The sequence below is a fragment of the Pleuronectes platessa genome, chromosome 9 (genome assembly GCF_947347685.1).
Source record: "Pleuronectes platessa chromosome 9, fPlePla1.1, whole genome shotgun sequence".
NCBI classification, from domain to species: Eukaryota; Metazoa; Chordata; class Actinopteri; order Pleuronectiformes; family Pleuronectidae; genus Pleuronectes; species Pleuronectes platessa.
Window position 1 is genome coordinate 936,324 of NC_070634.1, and position 27,827 is coordinate 964,150.

Here is a 27,827-nt window from a genome sequence, read left to right on the forward strand (position 1 = left end):
ACACAACAAAAGTATCTCCAGGGATTCTACGATTTACCTCCAGAAAAACGTGTAAAAGCCAAGTCCCAGTTCAGACAAAAAGCTAAGCCATATCGAACAGAAGGAGGGATTCTTTACCATGGGGAAAAGGAGGTTCTCACTAAAAGCCGACTGCCAAAATCCTGAAAGCCTGTCATGACAACCCAATTTCTGGTGGCCATTTTGGCAGCGATAAAACTTCAGCTAAAATCTCTGACCGTTATTACTGGAGGGGAATGAAGAATGATGCTCACCAACATGTCAGAGCTTGTCAAAAATGTTTTGTCATAAATCCCAAAATCAGCGAGGAGGCTCCACCACTCAACAGTGTACCAGTGCCTGGAAAAGTATGGAGCTTAGTCGGGATTGATATGATCGGTTCTCTTCAGGACACATCAAACGGCAACAAATATATAGTTGCTGCCACTGATCATTACTCCAAGTGGACTGAAGCAACAGCTGTTCAAGATAAGACTGCCAAGTCAGTAGCACATTTGTTGTACACTGTTATTTGCCGCCTTGGCTGTATGGACACTCTGATTATTGGCCAGGGACGAGAGTTTGTGAACTCGATCATCGACAACCTGATGGAGCATTTTCAAACAGATCAACGCATTTCATCTGTCCACCACCCACAGACAAATGGCCAACGGGAACGGGACAATCTTAAACTCAAAGAATCTCTTAGTAAGCTTGTCAATGACAAAAGAAACAACTGGGACCAGTTCATCCCTGGTGCTCTGTTTGCCTATCACACTTCTGTGCAAGCCTCAACCAAGTGCACTCCATTGGAGTTCATGTATGGAAGGAAGGCCAAGCTTCCTATGGACCTCAAACCCCCAGAAGATGACACTGTGGACCCCATGCCACTTTCAGATGATGCCAATCCTGATGTGCTGGATACACTGATAGCCATTCATAAAAAGCTCCACTCAACCGTGAGTACCAACATCCACTCTGCCCAGGAACACCAGAAGCATGCCTTTAATCGCCGACACAACAGCAAAAAAAAAAATCACTGCTGGCTCCATCGTTTATATCAAGAATCAGCGCCGTATTAATCGCATGGGTTCAAAGATGGAACCACACTGGTTTCGACCCTACTTAGTTGTGGAATCCTTGACCAAGGGACGAGTAAAACTTAAGAACAATAAAACTGACAAGATACTGAGGAACACTTACCCCGCCAGCAACCTTATGATTTACCAGGATGAAGAGGCTTCTCCACCACCCCAGTCACCTGATGATTCTCCCAGTAACTCTGCCAATGACAGCCCAAAGCAAAAGACACTCAAAAGACCACATGAAGAACCAGACAATGATGACATCTACATCGCACAGAAACACAAGCAGACCAAGACTTTCAACCCACTTCCAAGTTCAGGACGGTAGTATCTTAGCACCACTCTTGGCCTTACGTTTTATATAAGGTTGTGTACTGTGGACGTACAAAGGACCTTGGACAACCACGGCCTACTGTGAGGGTCCAGCTGGTGAGCAGTGCCCCACATGGCTGAGGACAGCCAGACAAGAGAGATCAAGGGATGTGGTGTTGGATGGGCGGTACTACTCCACAGGATCATCATAGGGAACTCCTCCCCTCCCAGGTGGCTCTGATTGTCCCTCACAGGTGAAGGGAATCAGCCGGGCAATCAGGAGCCATCTTAAAAAACCCAAACAAAGGAGTGAGAGGCAGAGCTGCAGAGGAAAGAGACCCAGACGCTTACAGCCAAGCACTATCAGGGTAAGAGGCCAGCGGCCTGCCTGTCTACTCTCATGAAGAGGAATAATTGCTGTCTCTCTCTCTTGTTGGATTAGGAATAGCCCGACGGAGCCCCAGATGCAAACTGCCAACCAGGTGAAGAGTTTTGAGTTACCTTTGGACGTCCTCCTTCCTTTTCCCCTCAAGTTATAAATAAACCTTATGTTATATTCACCACAACCCCTGCGTCTGACTGCTCTTTTTCCGGTTTTGTGCAAAGCCAGGCTCCCACAGTACATATAAAGTCGAAGGTGATGGGAACTGCTACTTCCGGGCCATCAGCTACATCTTGACAGGATCAGAAGACAACCACTCCCTTCTCAGAGATAAAGTCATCCACCACATCAACACTGACTTGATAGAAAATCTACAGGCCTACTTGAACCAAAATGTGAATGAATATGTGACCACCTCTGGCATCTCTCGTGATGGAGTCTGGGCAACTGATGCAGAGATCATGGCCACAGCGAATCTGTTGAGTTGCGACATCGTCATCCACACAAAAGTCTGTGACTCCATGGATTGGTTGACCTATCCCGCAAGCTTCAATCTGCATTCATCAACAGAACATGCACTTTATCTTGAAAACAAGCATGATCATTTTGATGTTATCATTGTTTAACTCTGAACATTTAAATTGTTGCGAGGACTTGCTAGTCTGATAAGTTGACGTTTCAGGACATTATGAGTTTTATTATATTATGTTACAATTGCATTATGTTTTGGGTATGTGCTTTTATTTTAATGTGTAACACTACTGAGAAGTGTTGTAATCTCTGATCTTTATGGAAGTCTAATATTTTTTCAGTTTTTCTGGTTCAAGTAATAAAAGTCTATGTTTTAGAGTTTTAAGATTTAAGTCGGTTAGCTTTCTTACTTAATTTACCTGACAAAGCTGAACCCCCAATAAAATGTTGAAAAAGTAATTCTTGTGTATATTACTCAACACTCCTGATATCGTGGGGGTATAATCTGGCCCGAGGGGTATAAATCGGCCTAGGCCACAATATACCCGGGGTATAATCTAGCCTAGGCCCCTTTAACCCCGGGTATAGTCCGGACTAGGGGTATACTATGGCCTGTTACACCGGCATAAGACATGGCATGGAAACGTAAGGCAAGTATTAAATCGGGAGAGAACCAAGGCTTGTGAAGACCCAAAGGACCGCACAACCCTGAGGACACCCACCCCCCACCCTAATATTGGAACAAGACAGCTGCCAAAAGCACAGCAGAAAACTCTTTAAACTACTAATCTTATACCAAAAAAAACACACCCCTGGGTTAACATTTCAGCTTTGCTGGGAACATGGTGAGTGAAAACTGTGCCATTTCACTTTTCTGTGAGTCTGAAAGAGAATATACAATACAGTTGGAACATAATGTTGAAACTTAAAGAATACAGTTAAACTTAACACCACGCCCGTCTCTAAAAAAAAGTGAGATGATATGATGATATCAGCTCTTTAAAGTATGATGCTGCCATTTTATTAAGGGCCTTGTAGGTGAGGAGGAGGATTTTTAATTAGGTAGCCAGTGTAGTGAAACCAATGTCTCATTTTGTATTGAGTACATATCTTTCAAACCCCATTTTGTGCATCCGCCACTTTTCGCACAAATGTTGGGACAGACTCTCAGGTCAATCGGGCATGCCCATGCGCAAAAACCATTTGACACACAACTTTCTCGTACATCTGAATTTTTTGCAAAGTTTCAGCAAAACGTATGCATGTTTAGGCCACAAAGTCATTATTAGGAAAAACTATTACTTGAATTTCAATAAGGTCCGTGCAGCGGTCCCTGCTGGGGCCCTAATTAAAGCTGCAAGCGGCTGTGGTTTGGCCCTTACAATCCAAGTGTGCATCAGGGTGTGCTGTGGCTTCAGTATAGTTGCTTGAAATTGCTTTATATGGCATTGCATTATGTGTTTCACACTGCATGGAGGAGTTAAATGTCACATCCTGTTAAGGCATGCATCCTGTTGCTAGTAGGTGGTGCTAAAATGAATTTTGGCATGTAAATGGGGTCACAGATGATCATCAAACATGTTAAGTTTGGTGCGGATTGGACAATGTACAGCATAGTCTTGTTGGAAAAGCTTCCTTTTTCAAGGCAAAATGTGAAAGTTTGACGACACTTCACATACACGTCGCTCAACAGAACCTCATAAAGACCACATTATTTTATGTTGAAGTTGTTTAGATTACAGTGACCCAATATGAAGCAAGTCGGATTCATCCTTTAGGAAGAGATTGTTGAAGTACAATGCATGGAACTGGCAAAAATACAACAATATTTTTACATTACATTTAAAATGGTGAGGTATCGTACGTATACTTACCGATTTTCATACCTGTTGATGGAACCTGCCGCCAGTGCGGCTGCAGGGGAAGCTATCCAGACAGTTTTGTGAATTAGGTGAGCCCCCCCAAAAATGTGATAAGTTCAATGAAAAAGCACAGGATTGACCACATCTCCCAGTATGGGGCACTATGACTATGACAAAATATTTGCATGTAGATATGTTCAGGCCGAGACGCTTATTGAAAACATAAGTTTGGTGAAGATTGGATAATGTACACTAAATTTACAACCTGCTGTTTACATTAAATTTGACACCCTGACAAGGCAACATCGTTTGACAATAACTTACAAGAGTACAACTTTTCATCATTATGGTGTTTAGATTGCACTGACCAAATCTGCGTGTGCATGCGGCTCCCAGAGAGTGCACACACACAGGCCCCGGGGCTCCACCCCCATTCACTCGCTCAGAGAGACACACACAGTGAGATCAGAGCTTGTTCACTTGAAGCAGCAAGTCAGTGACTTACCGGCTGCTTCTTAACAGTGGAAATAGTGAAACACTGAGTTTCTTTGGTCACATCTGCTCAGAGATCAGCGCCGCAGCTTCTTGATCAGAGCAGAAGCTGCAGTTGGTTTGTACTGAGCTTCAGTTTCTGTGTCCGCCTCCAGTCTGACCTGCTCTCACTTTTTGTTTTAATAATTCGTCAACTAAAATATGAGTCACATCCTATTACGTCTACGGCCTGGCGCTCTTTCCTACAGGTCGCAAATGTTGAGTTTCCGACCCCCGGCCTCGGTAAGCTAACCATGGATAAATCCCCAAAAAGAAAAGTCTCGGAGAAAAATGGAGAGTTCAATTCTGCGTGGACAGATTAATTTGCTTTCACTGCCCAACGATGTTTGCTTACCTGTATGCTTGATATGTGGCGAAGAATTAGCAAACAACAAGTTTAAGGTAAGGTTGAAAGACATTTCCAGAACAAGCACACAGTTTAGTGAAAAGTACCTAGCTGGAGATTAGCAAAAAAGCATAGTTCTGTGTTTAATTTATTTCAAAGTAGGTCTACACATGCCAATGTATTTTGTTCTACTCTTCACAAGAATTTGGTATTTTCTTTTGTTGTAACAGATAAAAATAGCGATAAAATGTCAACAGTTTTCTTTATTATTATTCTATAATTTCATAAATACAACAAACTATAGTTTATATATATATAGTATAACTACATATAAAACTTTATAAGCTGTTTCATCAAATATGTTTGCTGCTCCAGAAAAACTTTATTTGGGAGAGGACGGGACAAAATGGCTCTTTTGTTAGTAAAGGTTGCCTACCCCTGACCTAGATAGACAGAGATGACCAAAATAAATGAGACTAAAAGATCACTTTTAGGGCAATAAATCGTCACACAAAAAGAAACAATATATATTTACTCCCTATTGACTTCTTATTGACTCCCTTTTTCTAATATTTATGCAAAGTAACATTTATTTAGACATAAACATATCTAAATAAAATATATATAATAGATAAAAGATATAAAAAGTGAAGTAAAAAGTGAAATGCAGTCACTGGCCGAGCAAAATTAAGACTACAAATAACCCACAATGTAACACTCTGTTAAAGATTTTTTATACTGTGGTACTTGCTCCATTTAAAACCCACAATACGTCTTTAAATATAAGACCATTTTCTAAACTTAGTTTAAGAAAAAGTATGGGTAAGGGTCCTATTTATAGGGCAAATATGGTACTGTCTCCAGGGTGGTAAAGAGCATCAAGCATACTTTTACATTAATGTTGGGCATAGAAGGGAGCCGATTATTGGCTAATTATTAATAATAATCAAACATGGTTATTCATTTTTATATTATTATAATTGAAAATGAATAATTACGGGGAACCACCCTGGTATCAGCGACCAATACATTATCCATTAATTGCAACACACATTCGGTAACTAAAGTGTATGGAGCCACCCTGGTATCAGGGACTAATACATAATACATTAATGGGAACACACATGCGGTACCTACATGCATGTGTGTGTGTGTGTGTCTGTGTGTCTGTCTGTCTGTCTGTCTGTCTGTCTGTCTGTCTGTCTGTCTGTGGGTGGGGAAGAGGGGAAGAGGGGAGGACAAAAATGCCGTGCGACATGGCGGCGGGGCCACGTGATCTGACTAAAAAAGGTCTACTACAAAGGGTACAATGTGACCTAACACGCAGTCCTGGCCATGGAATAGCAATGAGCAGACCAGGTGGTTTTCTCACACTGTCTAGTACCCAAAAATGTCTGAAAAGCTGTTTTCATACATGTTCTGGACTTCACGGTTCCTCTGTATTTTCTCCGGAGGTGCATGTGTGAGATGCTCTGCAGTTTCAACACAGCAGTTTCAACACAGCAGGGGATCCCCTTCTGGTTTCAGTGAGTTGATTATAGGCAGGGCAGCTGTGGCAGCTGGTAGAGCGGTCGTCCTCTAACCACACAGTCTGAAGTTCAATCCCAGTCTTCCCTAGTCCGTATGCCAAAGTGTCCTTGGGCAAGTTACTGAACACCAAACTGCCTCTAGATGCATTGTATGAATGTGTGAATGTAAAAAGTTTACTGTAAAGAAAAAAGAAGAAAAAGATAACAAATATCTCTCTGTGAAAAACCATAGACATAGAAGACACCAACATGAATGTTGAGAGAAATATTTTTTTCCCACAACATGGGAACTTTATTTCAGTGACAAAGAAAGCTGGAAAGTGGATGTGAAGATGCCACACAAGAACAAAGCACAGTTTTTAAGCAACTGGCTGCTGATGCAGTCAGGCCCATGAGTCTCCTCAAAATCTCAAAATAAAACTTGTCCTCTGCCATGACAGTCAAATTCATTAGGATTTAACCCCCCTATTTTCTTATCCCAAATTCCCACCATAGATTTAAACCCCCTCCAGACAAAGCAAGAGTTGCAATTCTCAAGTTTATCCTCTCAATCAATCAATCAAATTTTATTTGTATAGCCCATATTCACAAATTACAATTCGTCTCATAGGGCTTTAACATTGTGAGACGTCCTCTGTCCTTAACCCTCAGCAAGAGTAAGGAAAAACTACTTAAAAACCTTGTTAGCAGGATAAAAATACATAGAAACCTCAGAGAGAGCCACATGTGAGGGATCCCTCTCCCAGGACGGACAGACGTGCATTAGATGTCAAGTGCAGGAAAACATAATCAAGAAAAAAAAATGTTAGCAGCATTGATGAGGGTAAACATCTTGAAGGATAACTTCAATACGATATGTCAAGTAGTCAAGCTGCAATCATAGTCCATGGTCAGCAGCCAGCAAGATAATGATCCGTCATCCTGGTCGGATCCACTATAGTCCACAGTTATTGACCACTGCCGCTTATTAAGATCCATCATCAAGCGGCGCCTCGGCCGTGGTCCACCACCATTATCTCACTCCAACGCGACAAAGGATCAGTCATTCCCACTACGATGAGCCAGCACGATATAGAATCCGCCATACTGGATCCACCATTGCGACCTCTGATGCACGATCCACAAATCGTAATCCATGGTGCGGCCACAGCGGGCCCGGATCTGCGGGCGATAAAGCAAAGAGACTCTGGGAAGGGGTCAAGTCAGTAATATTTACTGATGAGATATGACTTACTTCTATGTGATAGGGATGGAGAAGAGGAAGGAGAAGCTGGAAAGAGAAGCTCCGTGTGTCATGTGTCATAAATTCCCTTTGCGTCTTAGCATCATCAGGGGTTTTTGCCTTGTAATCAATGATACAGGCTGAACTTGGGGGTACACTGAGGCTCAAGGTAAATCTGACTGGCTACTGGTTTGTATGGTAGTACGATGAAAAACATGTGGCCAACTCAGTAGATCAGCCATCAATACCTCTATGCCTTTTTAAACTAAACCCTTCCTATTTTAGAACATAGGACAAGTAACGTTCTGGCTTGTTAGATAACTATAAGCTTTATCAAAAAGGAAGGTTTTGAGCCTACTTTTAAACGAACAGATGGTGTCTGCCCGAACTGAAAGTGGTAGATTATTCCACAGCCGAGGGGCGTGATGGCTAAAAGCTCTTGCTCCTACTCTACTTTTAGAGACTTTAGGGACAACTAGTAAGCCTGAATTTTTGGAGCGGGGTGCTCTAGTGGGTTGATAGGGTACTAACAGCTCTTTAAGATAAAAAGGTGCCATATTATTCAGGGCTTGAAGGTGAGGAGGAGAATTTTAAATTCTATTCTATATTTAACGGGAAGCTAGTGTAGCGATGCTAATACTGGAGAAATGTGCTCTCTTCTCTTGGTTCTCATCAGGCCACGTGCTGCGGCATTTTGGACAAGCTGTGGAGTCTTTAACGACTTACTGCTGAGGCCTGATAGTAATGAATTACAATAGTCCAGTCTTGATGTAACAAAGGCGTGGACTAGTTTTTCTGCATCTTTTTGCGAAAGGACATGTCTAATTTTTGAAATATTACGCAAGTGGAAAAAGGCTGTCCTAGAAATTTGTTTTAGGTGTAAGTTAAAGGACAAATCAGGATCAAAGATCAGTCCCAAGTTCCTGACTGTTTCATTGGAAGCAAGGGCTATGTCGTCTAGCGCAGCTATATCTTGAGATAATGTATCTCTTAGGTGTTTAGGGCCAAGTATTATAACCTCTGTTTTATCTCTTAGTTTAATAAGAGAAAATTGCGGGTCTTCCAGGTTTTTATGTCCTTGAGACATGCTCGAAGTTTAGTTAATTGATTACTTTGTTCAGGTTTTATTGACAAGTATAACTGGGTGTCATCCGCATAGCAGTGGAAATTTACCAAGTGTGTCCTGATTATGTTTCCTAGTGGAAGCATATATAATGAGAATAAAATTGGGCCGAGCACAGAGCCCTGTGGAACACCATGTTTAACTTTGGTGCGCACAGATGACTCATCATAAATTTTTCGACCTTGTCTTTAAACCGCATTTGGGATAGTTTTATCTCCCTTGATGGAAGGCTAGTTTTTTCTGGGTACAATGTAATTGTTTTTCTAGGAATAATAATTAGCTCACAGAAAATAACTATAACCCGCAAGACTGCCTGCAAACTGGTTTAGCTTGGTAAGAGTGCTAGCTGACACCAACAAGTCGAATCATGACTCGTTTCATGAAAGTTTTCCCGAGGGCTCGGATGAACGGCGGAGGAAAGTAAACGGACTGTTAGCATCTTTTCAATGAGGTCAGTGTGCCCTTAGTCGCTTTTGCACTGAACAAGAGAGAGCCATGATAGCATCTCTACGCGTAGCCTGGACACTAACCAGACAGAAGAGGCCCTTTACCTAGTCGGAGACTGTTAAAGACTGCATGCTTGCAGTTATTGATCAAATGGTTGTTGAAGAAAAAGTAAAGGAAAGCTTAACTTAGTCCATTAAAAAAGTGCCTCTCTCGGACACATCAACTCTCCGTAGAGTGGAGCTACTGGCAACGGATGTCGCAGGGAAGCTTTTGGAAAACCTTCGAAAAGCAAGGTCTATCGCTGTGGAGGAATCGACAACTGTACCGACATGGCCCAGCTGTGCATATATGTGAGGTTTTATGATGGAGAGCGCACTGAGTCAAACAGGCTAAAAACAACAGAGGTCTGATAAGTAAGGTAGTTGTTTAGTAGTAAAATACCCTGACTGTAGCATGTTAATCTGATATCTGAATACTATTAGGGGAGAGCGGGGTAATGTGAAACATTTTTTACATTTGCTCCCCTCTAGGCGAGCTAAAATGATATACCAGTAAAATTTACACATTTCCCATTAATTCAGGATGTTTCCTAGCAATGGAAATGATCAGAATGTCGTCAGGACAAAGGGCAGTGAAAATATAATTGTCTTTTGAAAAAAGATTTTGTGTCTGACTTTACCCCTAAGTTGGGGTAAAATGAGACAGACCAGGGAGATCAAGGGGGTAAAGTGATTCACTTACTTTTTCCACTTTAAAACTACCATAATAACACATGTTGTAAAAGTTAAAATCCTGACAGCTAAATTGACAACCACACATTCCGAAACTAATATCGGACTAGTAACAGAATCATGGGGATTGGTCAATTAAGCACATTTATGATTATTATGATTCATGTGATCTCTTGCACACCCTAGCTTACCGGCACATTGTTTCTCTGTCCAACTGGCAGGGATAGGGATATTTTTTTTCTCTGCGTATTAAAATGCCAGTTCACGGCACTTAACTGGAGCAAGGCCATGGAAATGGTCAGCTAGTTGTTTCAAGTGTTTGGCCAGCTCCTCCTCCATCTCATCTGATAATATTCTCTTTGCCTCAGCTACTGCACCCCAGGCTACTGATTTGACTTCCCCGCAGCCACCATTTATAAAAAACAACATCTCTTATCAATTCAGGCTAATCTTCAGCCAGCATCAATCACATGGTTTTATATGTTGGAAGTTCATCAACATGTATGATATAATTTTTTCTACCTGAATCAATTTATTTTGACACAACAGTTGATTAAGTTCAAAGCAAGAAAATGTACTTTTACATGCAAAAAACCCTTTTTTTTAAAAAAAACATAATTACCACAGCACCAGCACCAACTTCTCCTTCATGGCAAGGGGGGAATGGGAGGGGCTTTAAAACATAATGGTCACATGACCACAAATGTGTTCCGTTGCCTAGATACAGGGGGTGTCTCACATTACCCGATGTCTCGCATTACCCCGCTCTCCCCTATACTATTTTAAAATTGTTTTCTACATTTGGGGATATGGACATGTCAGAAAAACTCATTTTGTGTTTTTGATGTAACTTTTACACTTCTATCAAAGCTTGATAGCCTTCCTGTGTTTTGGAATGGAATGACAGTCTGTAACTGACTATATAAAGTAAAAAAAATGTCTGTGTCACTGTTTACCTGTGGAAATATACATTACTGTTTTTCTATAGTGCGTAAATCTCCACTATAGAAGGTAGCAATGCTACCGGAACTAGTGATGCTACCGCGCAACTTGCTTATAGCCCCTTGGCGAGAGCTTTTGTGCAGCATGTGCGTGCAAACTCGGCTACAGAGGAGGATATCCGAGGACATTTATGCAAAAAACCTGGTGTAAAAGATGTCGTTTTGTGTCAAATTTGATTGTCTGGGCCTATGGACACTTGATGTCACATGATGATACCACATGCATATAGGACACTTTAGTCACATTGTGAGTTGCCCTGATGATATTTCTGGAATTAGTAGATAGAAGATTTTCTTTGCTTCCTCCTCCTTTAATTAACCTTGGATTACACCTTGTATTTACTAATGATATATTGTAACGTGTTGGGTGTTACAAAAGGTGAAATGAAATAAAATGTATCATTATTATAGATGTCTATAATATATATCTATACAAGCAAGCCCCGCTGTGACCCTCAAAAGCACTTACACAATCATGATCAAGTTTGACCATATTCCGTAGCGCCACCTGCCGTTTTTCATAATATTCCATACAATGTGTTAGAACCTAAACTGCAGACAAGTTTATCTAGCATCCATTAACCTGCAAGAGAGACACTCTGTTCTAGTTAGGACTCTAAGATCACCGGGGCTGAGACATCCAATATGTAGAAGTGGACAAAACCGAGAGGCGAGGAACAACTCACTGCCGGACAAATGTCCTGATTAGGAACTCCACTGAATGAGGCCCAGATTGTTGCCAGACCACGAGTCAAGTATGCATGCATACCCTTATTCAATTAAGATAAAGCAATAGCCTCAACCTCAAGCGTGTCAGCATCCCCACACACTCCATATAAGTGGGCATGCCACAAACTACAAACTGGAAAACATGACTGCTGTTCTCCAATGAGTCAGCAAAAGCAATTAGGCTGGGTTTGTTTCAATGTCATCAGCCAGGGCTGGCCCTGGCAATGTTGGAGCCCTAGGCGAGATTTCAGATTGGCACAAAAAGTATCAAACTGAACGCGCCTTGACTTCTTTTTGGCAAAGTCATCAATGACCTCATAAAGTGAGACTTTCTGTGACACATCATGGTTTATGCTTATCACTGATAGTCCACTGAGACGCTCTTGGGCCGTGGAAGACCTCAAGTATATCTTGGTTCAGGGTAAATGATGGTGGTCTTCACAGGTGACTGATTGTGGTCTTCACAGGTGACTGCCCCCCCCCCCCCAAGACCCCTCTCTTGTGTGCTTCTGTGTTTTTGTCATGTGACGACACACACATTTATCAGCCAATAATGATTGGCCTAATGAGATAAGTTCTTTTGAAGGAAACAGCAAGGCTAACAATGTTAGTGGCATAACGGGTCATGACTGGGACTACAGCTCAAATTATACCACCCAGTGCATCAAATTACATATGTTTTTAGATGTGTTTTTTTAGTAAATGTTCAACCATTTTAATAGTTTAAATGAACTGTACAAATAAACAAGGCACAAAGCCTCATTTATATGATATGGCACAACTGGTTTAAGGTAGGCTGTATTTTTATGTTAGTTTAATGTTGGGAATAGTAACGCAGCCTGCTCTCTATCCAGGGTTCACTATTCGGGTTTCAATGTCACACGTCCAGATGGAGAGATTGGCAAGTACAAGTCTATTCCTCATCACCACAGGGGAGAGGTGCAGTTCCTTGGCAGGTAAGAATCTGTAATAAGGTCTCCATTCTTTTTTTTACCTTTTTCTTTTTATTCAACAATAAGTACACCAATACATGTCATCAACAACATCCACAACCAGAGATAAAAAAATAAAATAAAATAAAAAACCTGCTGTCATGTCAAGTCTGTGTCAACTGCCATAGAGTCCACTTCCTCCATTTATTGTCCATCTGTGATCCTGTCAGCCGTAGCCTGTGTGTCAGTCTTTCCATAACATATATTTCCCGCCAATCCAGGCCATGTTTCGTTTTCAAGTCTTGAAAACTCATTATCTTCCCCTTGTCCATCAGCGTGCACCATGCCATAATGCCCTTATCCGCCCCCTATACAAATCCCCCACCGCGCCCAGCTGGTTTAAATCTGCTATCAAAAGCCACCCATTTCAATAAATTTGTGTCCTTCTCCGCCTTATTATGTCTAAGAAATTTGAACCATAATTCCTAGGTAAATTTTGTAATCGAATCCATTTGATTTCTTACCTTCTTAAATGTTTCCCTATCTCCAATAATCTGTATCGGACACATTTCAAATGATTTTCCCATTTCTTTCCATTTTGCTTCATAATCCAGTTTACACCAACAATGCACATATCTCAGCTGGCCCTCGTGGAAGTATTCTTTCAGGTTCGGCAGACTAAGGCCCCCCCCCCTCCCTCTTTAGCTGAAGAGTTCTGAGTCTCACTCTTGGCCTCCCCCCCCCCCCCCCCCCATATGAATCTGGATATCATCCTGTCCCATGATATGAATTGTGTTTGAGGTATCTCTATTGATAATGCTTGGAACAAATATAAAAGTCTGGGTAATACATTCATTCTTATTAATTCAATCCTTGAGCTAAAATCCAATGTTAGGGTGGTCCACCTATGTATATCTTTTAATAATTCTCGGTTAATCCTATCATAATTTGCCCTATATAGTCCTGATAAGTTTCTAGTCACCTCTACGCCTAAATAATACATTTTCTTTAGATTCCAATTTAAATTGTATTTTTCCCTGATCTCCTTTGGTGGCGTATAATTGATAGTGAGTACTTGGGTTTTAGTGATATTTATCTTGTATCCTGATAGCTGTCCATATGCGTTCAAGAGATCTAGCAATTCAGGCCACGATCCACTAGGCCGTTCAAGGAATGCAATGATGTCATCTGCGAAGAGGCCAACCTTATGTTCTACTCCGCGCACTGTCACCACTTGAATTTGTTTATTTTCGCGTATGGCTTGGGCCAATGGTTCAATAAAGTATGCGAACAGGGTTGGTGACAAACAGCATCCCTGTCTGGTTGATCTCTGTAGATCGAACTTGTTAGATAGGCTTCCATTTATTTGATTCTAGCTGTAGGTCGTTGATATAGAGTCCGAATAATCTGTATTGATTTATCGTTGAATCCAAACTTCTCTAACACAGTGAATAGGAAAGTCCAATTTACCCTGTCAAATGCCTTTTCGGCATCTACACTAACCAGAATCGTGTCTCTTTTCTGTTTGTTTGCCTGGTCTATAATGTGCAGAGTCCTCCTAATGTTATCGTGCATCTGTCGCCCGCTCACAAATCCTGTTTGGTCCTCGTCAATCAAATCCTGTTTAAAGGTGTATAATCATCTAGCAATAATAGATGTATATAACTTGTAGACCAAATTTAGTAACGATATTGTTCGATTATTTCCGCATAATTCCCTATCTTTCCCCGGTTCAAGTATGACCGTTATTATTGCTTCTGTCCATGTTGGTGGTAATTTGCCTTTTTGTAATGTACAATTAAACGATTTAACTAACAGTGGAGACAGTTTGTCTTTGAGTGTCTTATACCATTCCGCTGGGTAATCACTACCTGGTGATTTCCCATTTTTTTATCTGTTTATTGCCTCCACTACCTCCTCGATTGAAATATCCCTCGTTAGGGTATAATTCTGTGTCTATCCTATCTTTGGTAGGTCTAGTGTGTTTAAAAAAGAGTTAATCTCCTCTCTTTGTGCAGACTCTGGCTGTGTATATAACTCCTCATAATATCTCAGGAATGTTCTTTCTATATCCTCTGGCTCTGTTATCAATTGGTTCGTAATCGGGTCCCTAATTTTATGGATTTGACTAGTCGCTAGTTCCTTACGGGTCCGTCTCGCCAATAATTTAGTGGCTCTCGGACCTATCTCATAATAGCTTTGCTTATAGAAAAGAGTCTTCCGCTCTATCTCCTCTGTTAGATGTTTATCTATCTGTAATTTTACGAGTGTCATTTTCTTTTGTGTGTCCAAGTCAGCCGAATTCTGGTATTCTCTTTCCAACTCTCTCAGTTTTTCTATATTTTTCGTATACATTTCTAATTTCATTTTTTTTGCGTAGGTCGATTCAGAGATTAATCTGCCTCTCATAACTGCCTTCAAGGCATCCCATACCATCGTTGGCTCCACCATCTCATTATCGTTTTCTGTAATATAGTTTTGTATTTCCAATTTGAATTTGTCCTTCCTTTGTTCATTATTCAGTAGACCCACATTCAATCTCCAATTAGTTATTCTTTTCCGGTTAATGATGCCTAGTCGAGGTACAACGAGTTATGATCAGACACATCTGCACCCCCTATGTGGCAATCTTTATCCCTGTGAACATTTCCTGGATCCACAAACAAATAATCTATTCTAGAATGTACTTTATGCACCCCCGAAAAGTGTGTGAAATCCTTCTCTAGCGGGTATAGATTCCTCCATATATCGACCAACCCCATCTCCTTCAATAATGTATTTACGTATTTTGATATTTGTATTTTCGATTTTTTTATGCTCGTTGTGTCCATGTTATAATTCAAAACTACATTCAAATCCCCCCCACAAATTAGAATCCCTTCTGTTTCCGCTGCAATTACATCGAATAGCAATCTAAAACATTTTTTATCACAGTCTGGGGGCGCATACACATTCACCAGAGTAACCTTCACATTGTCGAGCTTCCCTTTCACAATAATATATCTTCCCTCCCTATCTCTTATCTCTTTGTCGTATTCGAATTGTACCTGGTTTGATATCATAATCGTCACACCTCTTCTTGGACCTCCCTTAAACGAACTACTGTACAGATTTCTATAACCGTATCTCTTTAGCTTGTCATGTTCTACTTTGTTAAGGTGCGTCTCCTGCAGATATATAATTTGGGCTCTGTCCTTCTTCAGTTTCGTCAAAACCCTGTCCCTCTTCTTGGGGGTATTCAAGCCATTAACATTAAGTGACACCAGTCTTAACAGTCGTGCCCATCTAGTCCTAGATCAATATCCCTATTAAGCGACCTGAACAGCAGTAGGTTGAGTAAACAAGGAACCTTTAACATTGCAAAAACGTGCAATAAAACATAACATGAAATTATAATATGAAATAAAACAAAATACAAACTTCTTTCAAAAAGGGGGAAGTCGCCTCCCCCAAGTCCCGTTGGTAGGTTGAGGGGTTATACTTCCTCTCAGAAAGGGCCCCTCCCTAGAACCGAAATCAAACCCATTCCGTAGGCTTCCCCTCCGTCTAGATATGTCCAACTCTGTCATTTCAGTCTCTCTCAATTGGCTTCAGTTACGTTGGATTTAGTAGAGGTCCGTTAACATACCTTGTAGGCCGTCAGACTGGGTTCCATGCCCCTTAAAACATCCATTCAGGTCAGCGAGCCGGACTCATTTCCTTCTTTGAAAGCCCCTCAGCTTCTCCCTGGCAGCAGCTGCCGCCGTCCTCCCCGTCTTGCTTCGCCTGTTGCCATTCTGCCCGGTCTCGTGTCTTCTCCCTCTTTGCGGTCGCAGTGCTTTCTCCCGTGAGACCCACCTCGTATCCTCTCTCCTCCATGTCTCTCGCCACGTCCTCTGCGCTGTCATAGGTGTTCGCTCCTCTTGCCCAGTGAATGCGCATCTTCGATAGCGGGGTCTGGAAGCGGATCCTTCCTTCTTTATGGCCCCGTACGCCTTTCTCTTCTGGACCACTTTAGTTGCATAATCATGGTAAAAAAAAATCCTCTTCTCTCCCACGTGAATCTTCCTCTTCCATGCATGACTAAGCACCATTTCCTTGGTCTCGAATTGTAGGAAGTTAACCACCAGTGATCTGGGGGTGCGTTCGGAGGCGGCCTCTGTGCCAGGGCCCTGTGTGCTCTCTGTATCTGGAGTGGGATGTCTCCAGGTAATTCGAGTTCGGTGGTTAGGAAGCGCTCCAGGTACTTGCCTGCCAAATTCTCCTCCATGCCCTCCGGTAAGCCAAAAATGCGTATGTTATTACGTTAGGTCCGTCATTTTCTCCTTCATCCTTTGGGTCTGGGCCATCATAGTTAGCATCTCACTCTTAGCTTCTGTCTGCCACTCCTCCAGTTCCGCTATGCGCGTTTGAGCTTCCTCCATGTTGTCATGCTGTGTTTTCATGTCGGCATTAATCCCTTCGAATTTACTTTCAGTTTCTCTCCGGATCCTCTCGAATTCTTCCTTCACCTCTCTCCTCACATTGCTTATCCCTTGTTTGACTTCTTTAATCTCCTTTTTCACCTCGTCCAGTTGTTTGCCTATGGGTGATAGCAAGTCAATCAGTTGATTTAGGCTAGCTGGCTCCGCAAATGCCCCGCTCCTCTCACCCCACGTTCCACCATCAGCATTTGAATCCATTTTCTTCCTTTTCTATCACCTCTGACTTGATTTTCTTTGTATATTCGTCCTCTTCATTAGCTCCCTCCTATATTACATTGAATCCATTTGTCCAAATTTTGATTTTTGAGGGGATTATCGTCGCAGAGTTAAGAGAGCCCAAAACTACGTGACTGCTCACTCCGCCATCTCCTCCACCTTCAAGGTCTCCATTCTAAAGAATGAAGTCTTTACTTTCACATGAGCTATATCTTTTACATAATGAATTTAATCAAAGAAATACTTTTCCCCAAAAAGTATGATACTTTCACAAGATCACAAAAGCACATATTTCTCAATGATGTTTACGTTACAGACACCAGACCTATGGGCAATCTGGACTGGCCTCCAGGGTTACACAGGCTAGAGAACACTGTGTAGCCAATATGAAAAAAAATACGGTTTTCGGTGGATCAACATAGATAGGACCAGAGTTAGCGTCTTCCTTATGTCAGAGCTTGTTTATTTCTTGAGCATCTAATCATCTCTGAAAAGTGTTTTTATTGTTACAACTTATGCTTCAACACTTCATACACAAATGCAAAACCATACAGACATAAACAATATTAATTTGTCTGTTTAAAGGAAAATAATTGCACATGAAAAATACAATATTTTGACATATTCCTCATAACCCCGAAATTGGCTTAACTCAAAAACACATTTACTGTTCCATCCACCCCTACAGAAACTTCCATATAAAAACATACATACGAGCTAACATTCATTCAAAATTAATACAAATCACACTCAATCTTTCTACAATTTTCACATGCACTACACTCATACAAACACTTGCACTTAACCATAGCACTCAATAGGTCGGCATGTCGGCTTGTGACTGGAAATGTGAACTAGCTTGAATATATGAACCTTTTAGTCACAATTTTCTCACTGCTGATTGGTTAAAACTCATACAAGAACACAGTTCCACATTTTACAGATTGTCAATGTTTAATATACTGATAAGCTGCTGTGTAACACAGGTATTCAAGACAAAGAAAGACTCGGAAATGTTGCTCATCAAGACAATTTGCTGAATATGTTCATCAGAAAGCACTGCTAAATTCATGTTTGTTATGGAAGTTTTCTGGAAGCTGGTGAAATCTCAGTCAGCAACTAATGTCTCATGCCAGGTTTTAATGTAGACTTGATGCATCAAGGATACCAGAAGGTGGAACAATATACAAACGCTAACAGAGTAGCATGAGCAATTTTCCATCCCAAGTCTGAAGATGTCTTCCACAGCATCCCCATATATCTTCCTTTACTTGCGTCACCCCTTCTAACAGCACATCGATGAATGGTTAGAATTACTGTCACTCTCTATGTTACATGTAGGTGTTCGCATCCGATTGGATAGTAGGTATGCATTCCTAAATCACATTGTGTCCTTATGTCTTGCCACCGCCAGGGCTGTTCATTGATCCACCCTGTTTTCTTCTTAGCTCCAGAATGGTCATCATTGATAAGTATTAATTATATATTAAGGACCAGTGATACATAAAGAGAACTTCTACATATATTGAAACACACAATATAAAATAATATAACAAACTGAATCACATTAACCATCATTAACACATTGTAGAGTCTTCAACCCATGTGCATTACGTATGTTGAGGGTCACCACCAATACAGAGGTTACTAGAACATACAATGCATGGCGATATGGAATCCATACTTAGAGGATTATCATTCCAGCTTTCACAAATTTTCCACTTTAAATTCTTTTCTTTCATGATACAACATTTCTAGGAAATATGATCTTGATAGGCTTCAAACAGATTAATTAATTTACTCATTGTACTTCTTTTTTTTTACACAATGAAAACCTGGAATCATCAAATAAGCTAAAGACCAAAACAAACACAGAAATTACCCATTTGTACTTAAAGACAAATACCTTATTCAACCACACATTTAATAATAAATCTCACTTTGAGAGATTTCTAAATTAGATACAAAGTTAGTCAAAGTAAAATGTTTCATTATTTCTTTATTATTAATCAATTTCAATTCACAAGGTCTCAGTTTGATTTGATTCAATATCTATTTAATTAAGGATATATTATTGAACAGCACCAATTTTATTTGATTTTTGAATTTGAAAATCACTCGCAACTAAAACAAAAGATAAAATGGACTCTTTAGTCCTGCTAACAAAAAATTATCCTGAATTCATATTAAACATTGGCACAGGATATATGTTAACAGCTCAGTAAAAATGAATAGGATGTATTAGGTCAGCATTTCGGCTTTTCCTATGTGTTTGTTTTTGTATTTATGAATTGCCTTGCAGGCTGGATCAGACAGTCTTGATGGACGTTCCCCATCCATGCTTTAATTGAATCTATAAAATTCAAACACTCATATTGTACAATTAAAAAATTATTTGGACAATTATCAACTGACCCGGAGCTTTAGACCTTCAAAACCTTGGGATAAACACACTTAGACATTACATCAAATAGGAACACTAAAATTAAGACAAAAGACAAGCTCAAACTGAAAGTCAAACTGGGAATGAAATATTTGAATTGAATATTTTTTTTTATATATGATTAATCACAAGAAGGTAACATTCCTGTCAATCATTTATAATGTCTTAATTATCTAGGAATTAAACTAACAGAAACAAGTTTGTTAGACTAAGAATTCACTGTCTGATTACTGTACATCAGACTTGTAACAGAAATAATATAAAGCATTAGGGATTTGTCTACAGATAGAAACAAACATGGATAGCCCCACCCACAGGGGTACAGTCCTGCTATCTCCATCGTCTTCTCAGAAAGATGAATTTAATTTACCTTTACCTTGGACCTTAAGGGCTGTTCTGGATGTTAACAGCACCTTAAACAGACCTTTTCATCTATATGAGATAGAGACAATTTTCCAGATTTGATTAGCATGTAATCTTCTAGTTTAGTTTAGTGATTTAGTTAATTAGGTCGTTTTATTTACATTCATATACCGATCAGTCCAGACTCAGAGCAGAGTTTTTTTATGGGGTGTCAAAGGTGGGCTTGCACTAGGGGGGCTTTGATTGGCATAAAGCACAATAAGAAATGTGGGTGGCCACTTCAAACCAGTAGTCATCATTGTTTTGGTCAGTGTTTCTTATATAGTTTCCTGACCTGAGCTATATATAGCTAACGGCAGCTTCTCCAAGGGATAGTTCATCCAAAAATGAAAATTCACTCATTATCTACTCATACCTATTCCGATGAGGGGTGGGTGAAGTGATTGAGTCCACAAAACACATCTTGAGTCTCAGGGATAACCTTTGTTAGAGCAGAATCCAATATAATTGAAGTCATTGGTGGTTTGTAATAAAACTAGAAAAAAACCATATCATGCCTCGATATGGCTCCTGTGGTTTTATCCAAGAGTCAGGAAGCCCAGATTTCCATATTTGTCTCGAAACAGTATCATTTACACCTTGTTTTCAGTGTTAATGTCTGCTAATATCTTCCAACGAAATGCATTCAGGGACCGTTGGAAATGCTAACGTCCACTAGTTTAACCACTTCTGGTGGACTTTTAGACTTAAACTTAAAAATTACCTTGTTTGAGTCCAATATGAATGTCCGGGCTTTCGGACACTTGGATGACACCACACAAGCAGTATGGAGGCATGTTATGCTTTTCCTGTTGTTTTATTATGTCTGAAGATAGGTCACTAATCAACCGTTTACCCCTGAAACTCTAAAAGTGTCAAGTAACAGTGGGCAAAGGGGATCACGGAAGGACTGGACAACCTCTTATCTGTATCATTTACTTAAATCAAAACCAAAAGCATATAAATTTGGTTCATCAACTTCATCCATCATAGGAAGAATAGTCTCCAGGTTTTTAAATGGTGAGAACTTTAATTTTAAGTGGGGGCTGTAGACATCAATTCTACATTAAAATATTCTTCAAAAGACATCCGCTGCAGCCTGAGTTCTCCTTTCACCAGCTTCCAGAAAACGTCCTTACCAATGTTGTGTCATAAACCAGACTTAAAGATAGAGAACCGGTGTTTACATTACCTGTGAATCAACAAAGAGATGACCAGAGTTGGTGTCTTCCCCAGGCCAGAGCTTGTTTATTTGTGAGCTAGGCATGAGAAGGGCACGTAGCTTGTCTTGGTTGATCCATGACAGCATGAGACTGCCATCTACTGACGTAGAAGTTAATTACCTATGAGTGAAGTCTATTTTAAGAATGCTAGATAAGTTCAGTTATTAACAAGAAAATAAGGGGAGGTGCTAGTTAAATTAAAACTTTTCATGAAGCCTTTTCAACCTATCGTATTTACACATTAAATGTCAGCACTTAAGTCAAGAAGATGAAGCTAAAGAGCACTAGAAGGCATGAGATCTAAAAGCAAGTTGCGACTTAAAGCTATGGTTCAGTGTGTAATCTGGAACTTTCTTAGGAATTTTGCTCTAATTGAAATCTGATGACAATTACTGACAAAGGGCCCTCACAGTCCTGTTCATCTTGGGGCTACATCCTTGACACAGCTGCCTGCTGTTGCTACCATTAGAGAAAAGTCTCAAAGCAATAAGATGTCATTTCTTGCTTGCGTCCATTGCGGTGGACATAATGAATTACATATTGCACAACAATACCAGTTTCCACTTTGTTGTTGCGAGAGAGCATGTACCAAACATGCATTTTATTGCTGTGTACAATATGTAGACCATCAAATGTAAATGATGACTTGTTGCAAGTAAATGTGTTAAACACAAACTGTTCAATCACATAAACTGTGGTTTCAACATTTGAATATCAGAGCTTAAGTTAACACCTAACAGTTTCCATATCTAATAATACCTTTAAAGTGTTAACAGCAGTAAACATTTGTCATATAATTCACATTTTATCCAGTCGAATTTCAGTTTGGACAGTTCCAGCTGTTTACAATTGAAGACTCTTCTCGTCACATTGGTAGACACTTACCTGTCAAGGTTGTGACTGCTGAAGTTGATCCATCATCTAATTCTAGTTTAATAGTTTATAAATTATGTTTTAAAATTGTTAGTACCAGCTCTAAAAAGAGCATAGTTTAAGGAAGTAAAAGCCAAGAAAATGAACCTGAGAGAATTCTAAATAAAGTTCTGCTGTACTGTCACCCTATCAGAAGACACTGAACTTGAGCTGGTTTATTGACATCATCAATAAACAAAACAAACATGTCATGTTAATTTGTTTAAATCTACCTTTTTATCGAGCTTTACTTTAACAGCTGGTTAACAAAGGTTAGCCCTGAGACTAGGGCTGCACAGTTAATCAAATTTTAATCGCGATCACGGTTTTGGCTGTCACAATTAAATGAGCATAATCGTCAGCGATATTGATGTTTAAAATGCATGCTCTGCTACATATCTAATCAAGCGCTTTCTCAACTAACACTCAGCTAACCACCAGGGGGAGAACGAGATTGGAGGTGTCATGCGCGTGTGAAAGGTAAATCATATGTCAGGAGCAGAAGGCGAGGAGCTAGTCCCTCGAAAAGTATCATCATCCGTTGTCTGGAAGTTTCTTGGATTTAGGGCAAGTGATGTTAACCAAGAACAAATCATATACACAGAGTCCGTTAGAGTTGTGTCTGCACTGCATAGCAATACAACTAACTTGTTCAACCACCTGAAAAATAACCATAAACCACAGTACGACGAAAGCATTAACGCAAAAGCTAATGTTACCTCACTGAATCTCGGTCCATGTCCAACGTCAACCCAGAAAACCATAGCAGTGACCCTGCATAGCACGACAGCGTATCCATCCACCTCCCAAAGACAGATTGAAATAACGGATGCAATCGCATTTAATTTGGTCAAAGACGTGTCCAATAAATACTGTGAGCAATGAAGGCTTCAGAAAAATGGTAAAGACACTTGACAAGAGATACGTGATCCCCAACACGCAATTAATTCTCAAAACAGGCATTACCTGCACTTTATGAAAAACGTCGGGGGGAAATAAAAAGGGATTTCCCAGCTGTCGAGTATTTTTCCTTGGTCAAGGAGAGCAATGGAGCCGTACAGGTCCCTGAAAATTCACTACATCGACGGTAATTTTGCAATGAAGAGTCGGTGCTTGCAGACGTCATTTTCCCCACAAGACCACACAGGAGAGTCGATTGACCAGGCACTGAGCAAAGACGTGTACATTGGCTGGAATGTAGCACAACATTTAAGTGAAAGCAGTGCTCTGTTGATTTAAATGTGAAAGTGCAATAAAAAGATGTTGTCCCTAAAATTTATAAATATCCTGATAAATAATCCTGATCTCAATATTGATCAAAATAATCGTGATTATGATTTTGGCCCTAATCGTGCAGCCCTACCTGAGGCTAAAGTTACCAGCTAACTAGCTTTCTTGATTAGCGTCGTAATTCACATTAACTGTGACGGTAACTAGCATGCCAACCTCCTCTTGATTCAATCTAATCAAAAAGAAGAGATTAGGAGAGGCGGTGGACTAGTGGCAGAAACTTGGACTATGGGCAGAAAGGGTCTCTGGTTCGTCTCTGGTTCGACTCCACGGAGAAACAACAAAAAGACGAACCTGGATTGATCTTTCCAAAAATCTAAGAGGATTCTCCCTTCCCTGTCTAGTGCCCCTGAGCAAGGCACCTTACTCCCCCAACATCTGCTCCGGCTCTGTGTGTCCTGCACCAGATGGGTCAAAAGCAGAGGTTAAATTTCCCTACCTGCATGAGTGTAACTGTGCATGTGTTTGGAACTAATAAATACATCTTAATCTTCTCACAAATTGCACAGACCAATTTTTAAGTGAATCAGATAAATTCTGTTAATGGAGTTTGTTAAAATGCAATTTCTATGATTTCCTGTCAGGTTAGGGCTATTGTCTCAAAGGAAAAAACAATAGCAGAAAGTGTATTGCTGACAAATTATCTTAATAGACATAAGCAGGATAAACACTCTTGAACAGGGCTGATGTTTTCAAAGAAATTTGACCTGTTATGAAAAGAAGCAGTTTTGAAATTATGCACAATATTCACAATGAAGCAGCATATCAGGTGGATAGGTGTACATCACAAAGATTGTCAAGAGAAATGGGAGGGATACTATGTCAAACTGTAATTAAAATGTTTTCTTCTATAAATTAGCAAAGATATTCAAAAAATATTTTTACAACATGTCATTATATAGTATTAATGTGTTCTTTCCTCAATAGTGGAAACACATCACTCTACACTTCTATTTTCATCCAGCATGTGATCAATACTAGACACATTTGCACCTCAAAGCAGTAAACTGTGTCTTAAAGGAGAGTAGAGGCAGGGCAGGAGAAGTGGATAAATATTGATATAAGAACTGTATGACTGTGTGTTTTTAGGTATAAACTGCTGAGGTATTCCAAAGAGCGGCAACACTTAGACGGCCTCAACAATCTTCATTACAGCCCCCACATCTCCCTCAGCAGCCTCTACAAGAACATCACGGTCGACCTGAACCCTGAGCTTGTCCCTATCAAAGACTACTGAATTGCCCCGCCCAGCCCTACTCCACACCCCAACCTGCCCAGCTCAAGTCTGGCCTCCTAGCACCAGGGGGGACATAGGCAGGGAGGGGTGAGGAGATGCACCATGTAATGCGGCCAAAATACCTAGTAAGAAAACTGGAAAAAAGGAGAGGTAGTAGCAAGTCTCTCATAGTTTGTTTGTTTTTTTGTGCGTGTGCATGTCTGAGTGCATGTCTCTTTGTCAATATTGGCTGAACCGTACAAGTTGGTTTAAGTTAGGGAGAGCGGCAGCAACTCAGCTCTTGATGTTTACTGCAAAGCCTTAATGTGGCAAAACCACAGCTCCCTCTGGGAGGCTCAGCACTACTTCACTTCTTATGTATTAACGTCACCATACAAGCCAAAAGACAGGTTTTTGTCTCACTTTCTTTTCATTTCATGTTGTTAGGCAAACATAGTCTTTTAAGATGAGGGATCAGAGGAAAGTCATCTTTAATATTTGCAATGTGTGTTTTTTATTTTGATCCATACTATTTTCTCTGATTCAGGATGTTTGAAAATGTCGTCTAGGTCAATCAATGTAATTTGCTGTTTTGCTGCACTGCTGTTGAATCCGCATGAACATGTATGTTAATAGTAGCCTCTTAAAGCTTGAACACAGAACACAATATGTTAATGGGGGCCTTTAAATGCTCGGGCATATTTCAATGATATTCCAGTGGATTGAATTTTATTTCGGCAGCTACCTTCGTTCTGAGGAGTGAGTGGTTTTTTCCTAGTAGAAAGGTATCCAAATCTTCTGATTCAACAATATATATTGCATGCCTTATTTATTTTATTTACAAAATTGTGTTAATTTCAAACTACACATTATTTCCTCAGCTGGAGATGTGTATATTTGTGTATATTATTTAGCTTTTTTCCCCCCTTGAGTTGCACTTTGTGAAAAAGTAAAGCTGCTCCTTAATGGGAGAGCCTGACTTAGTCTCTGCTCCATTACTTTTTACAGGGAGCAGGGTTAGCCATTAAAGCACAAGTGTGTCCACACAACATTCTTAACTGCAGGTTTATGGTCTTGGGTGTGTGTTAATGTATATTTTTCTGTCTCAGATGTATTATTATTTTTACAAAAAATGTTGTAATAATTTTGTGGTGGACAATGTAAGAAGCTCCTCCTTGTACTGTACCAAGCACTGAGCATGCCATTTGAGGCTGGCCCGTGTGTCTGGTCTGTGGCGTTACCTTTTTTTGCTAAGCTCATGTAGTAAAACATTTTCATGAGAAGATTAAGTTTGACATGTTTTTAAATAATTGATGATGGAAATCCTCTTAAATGATTGAAATATCCTCAGCACCACAGTAGCTGAATGACAATGGGGAAAATGATAGGGAAGGAACTTCAAGCCTAAAAGAAGATATGGTTGAACTGAACAGGGGTAAATGTGTGGCCTCACCCGCACCTTTTTAAGTAAGTGTAATTGAACACTTTTAGCAATCTCAAAGCTGCAGCAACGAGCATCTGCATTAACCCCCCACCACACCTGGAGTGGAGGAGGCCAGATTAATGAAATAATCCCCCCCTCGCCCCTCAAGTCCGATGATCCTTTAATTTTCATTGGATTTCATGACTTTAAATTAACATTACAATATCTTTGGAAGATGACTTTGTTCTGTTTGCATTACATTTTTGTTTTAAATGATGAACCAGTTCTTTGATCAGTCTATTAATTGAAGCCCACCTCAAATGTGTATATATCTTTTATGATAATAAAGTAAATATATTGCTTTTTGGCGGTTGGTCAGACAAAAAAGTAATTTGAAGAAATCACTTTGGAAAATTGGGATTGGCAAAATAATTGACTGGACAAAATTATCAGCAGATAGAGTAATATAAATGTAATGTTTTCTATTTAAGTAGCAAAGCTGTGATTGAGCTCACTGTGTAACAAGACAAGTGTCATGACCAGAAGTATTAAGTTTGCGCCCCTTTTCACAGAACGGGTTTGGTTATTTGCTTTAATAACAAATGTCATTTGGAGTTGCATATATTTTGAAGTCTTTAACAGGCAGAAATTGTGTAAAAAGAGTTGAGGAGCTTTGTAGATTAGATAATAGATAGGTAAAGGTAGATATTTAATATCTCTAAAGGTAGATATTAAATATCTACCTTCAGTTTAAAATGTATTGTTTTTATATTTGAAAGCACCACCAAACCGATACTTCAAACTTTTTAAGAATTGCTGTCTTAAAATCACAGTGGACATCGCTTGTCAATCCTACCCCAAACCTTACTTTCCTTTCCTAAAATTCTTGATGCGGCCATGGTGGTAGTATATGGATCAGATTAGACTGAAAAGCTGATTCTGATTCTCCTTACTAATTCTGGTTCTTATGGGTTACGACTTTTAAATACAAAATATTTACATCAAAAGGCTGAATGCACATTAATAAAAGAATGGCCACTTCTTCTTTGAGTTTTATTACTGTCTCAAGATTCAAACGTAGTTATGCAATAAATTGAATTAACATTTGGCTTAAAAATTATGATCCACATGTTTTATTTCTTTCTGCACAATATACAATGGCCTGGGAGCCCTTCAACAAAGAAGTGCATTGGTATTTTGCATTTGCCTGACTATGCAGTTATCACAAATTGCTTTTTAAAAAACATTAGTTAGTTTAGTAAAAATATCTCAGCAGGAACTTTGCAGGGGTCTGATGACAATTTAAGAGAATTTAACCAATATTAATATATATTTTGCAATTCGACATTAACTGTTATTACCATCCATAATACAATTTTTTTTATATTGAGGATAGCATACTGTTCAGATACATATTTAGCTGGAAAAGATCTTCAAAATGACCAAAAAAACATTTCGCTGGGACCAATATGGCCAAAGTCTGAATCCCCCCAAAATGTATTGGCCTGTATTTCCTTTAATTGTGATCCAAAACACATG

At 39.9% G+C, this 27,827-nt stretch overlaps 1 protein-coding gene across 7 annotated transcripts in view; it reads left to right on the forward strand.

The window, feature by feature from the left end:
• b4galt6 (UDP-Gal:betaGlcNAc beta 1,4- galactosyltransferase, polypeptide 6) overlaps positions 1-27,330 on the forward strand; it is a 55,825-nt gene extending 28,495 nt beyond the window's left edge. For 5 of the 7 annotated variants that reach the window (XM_053431113.1, XM_053431110.1, XM_053431107.1 and 2 more), the window contains 3 exons: positions 12,623-12,724; positions 16,795-16,957; positions 24,739-24,868. In XM_053431113.1, coding sequence (XP_053287088.1) covers positions 12,623-12,724; positions 16,795-16,957; positions 24,739-24,744 — 271 coding nt within the window. In that variant the 3' untranslated portion in view covers positions 24,745-24,868. Of the gene's footprint in view, positions 1-12,622; positions 12,725-16,794; positions 16,958-22,789; positions 22,840-24,738 lie in introns of all 7 variants that reach the window. The other 2 variants (XM_053431111.1, XM_053431109.1) reach the window with 2 other exon arrangements.
• Positions 27,331-27,827: the final 497 nt, after the last annotated feature.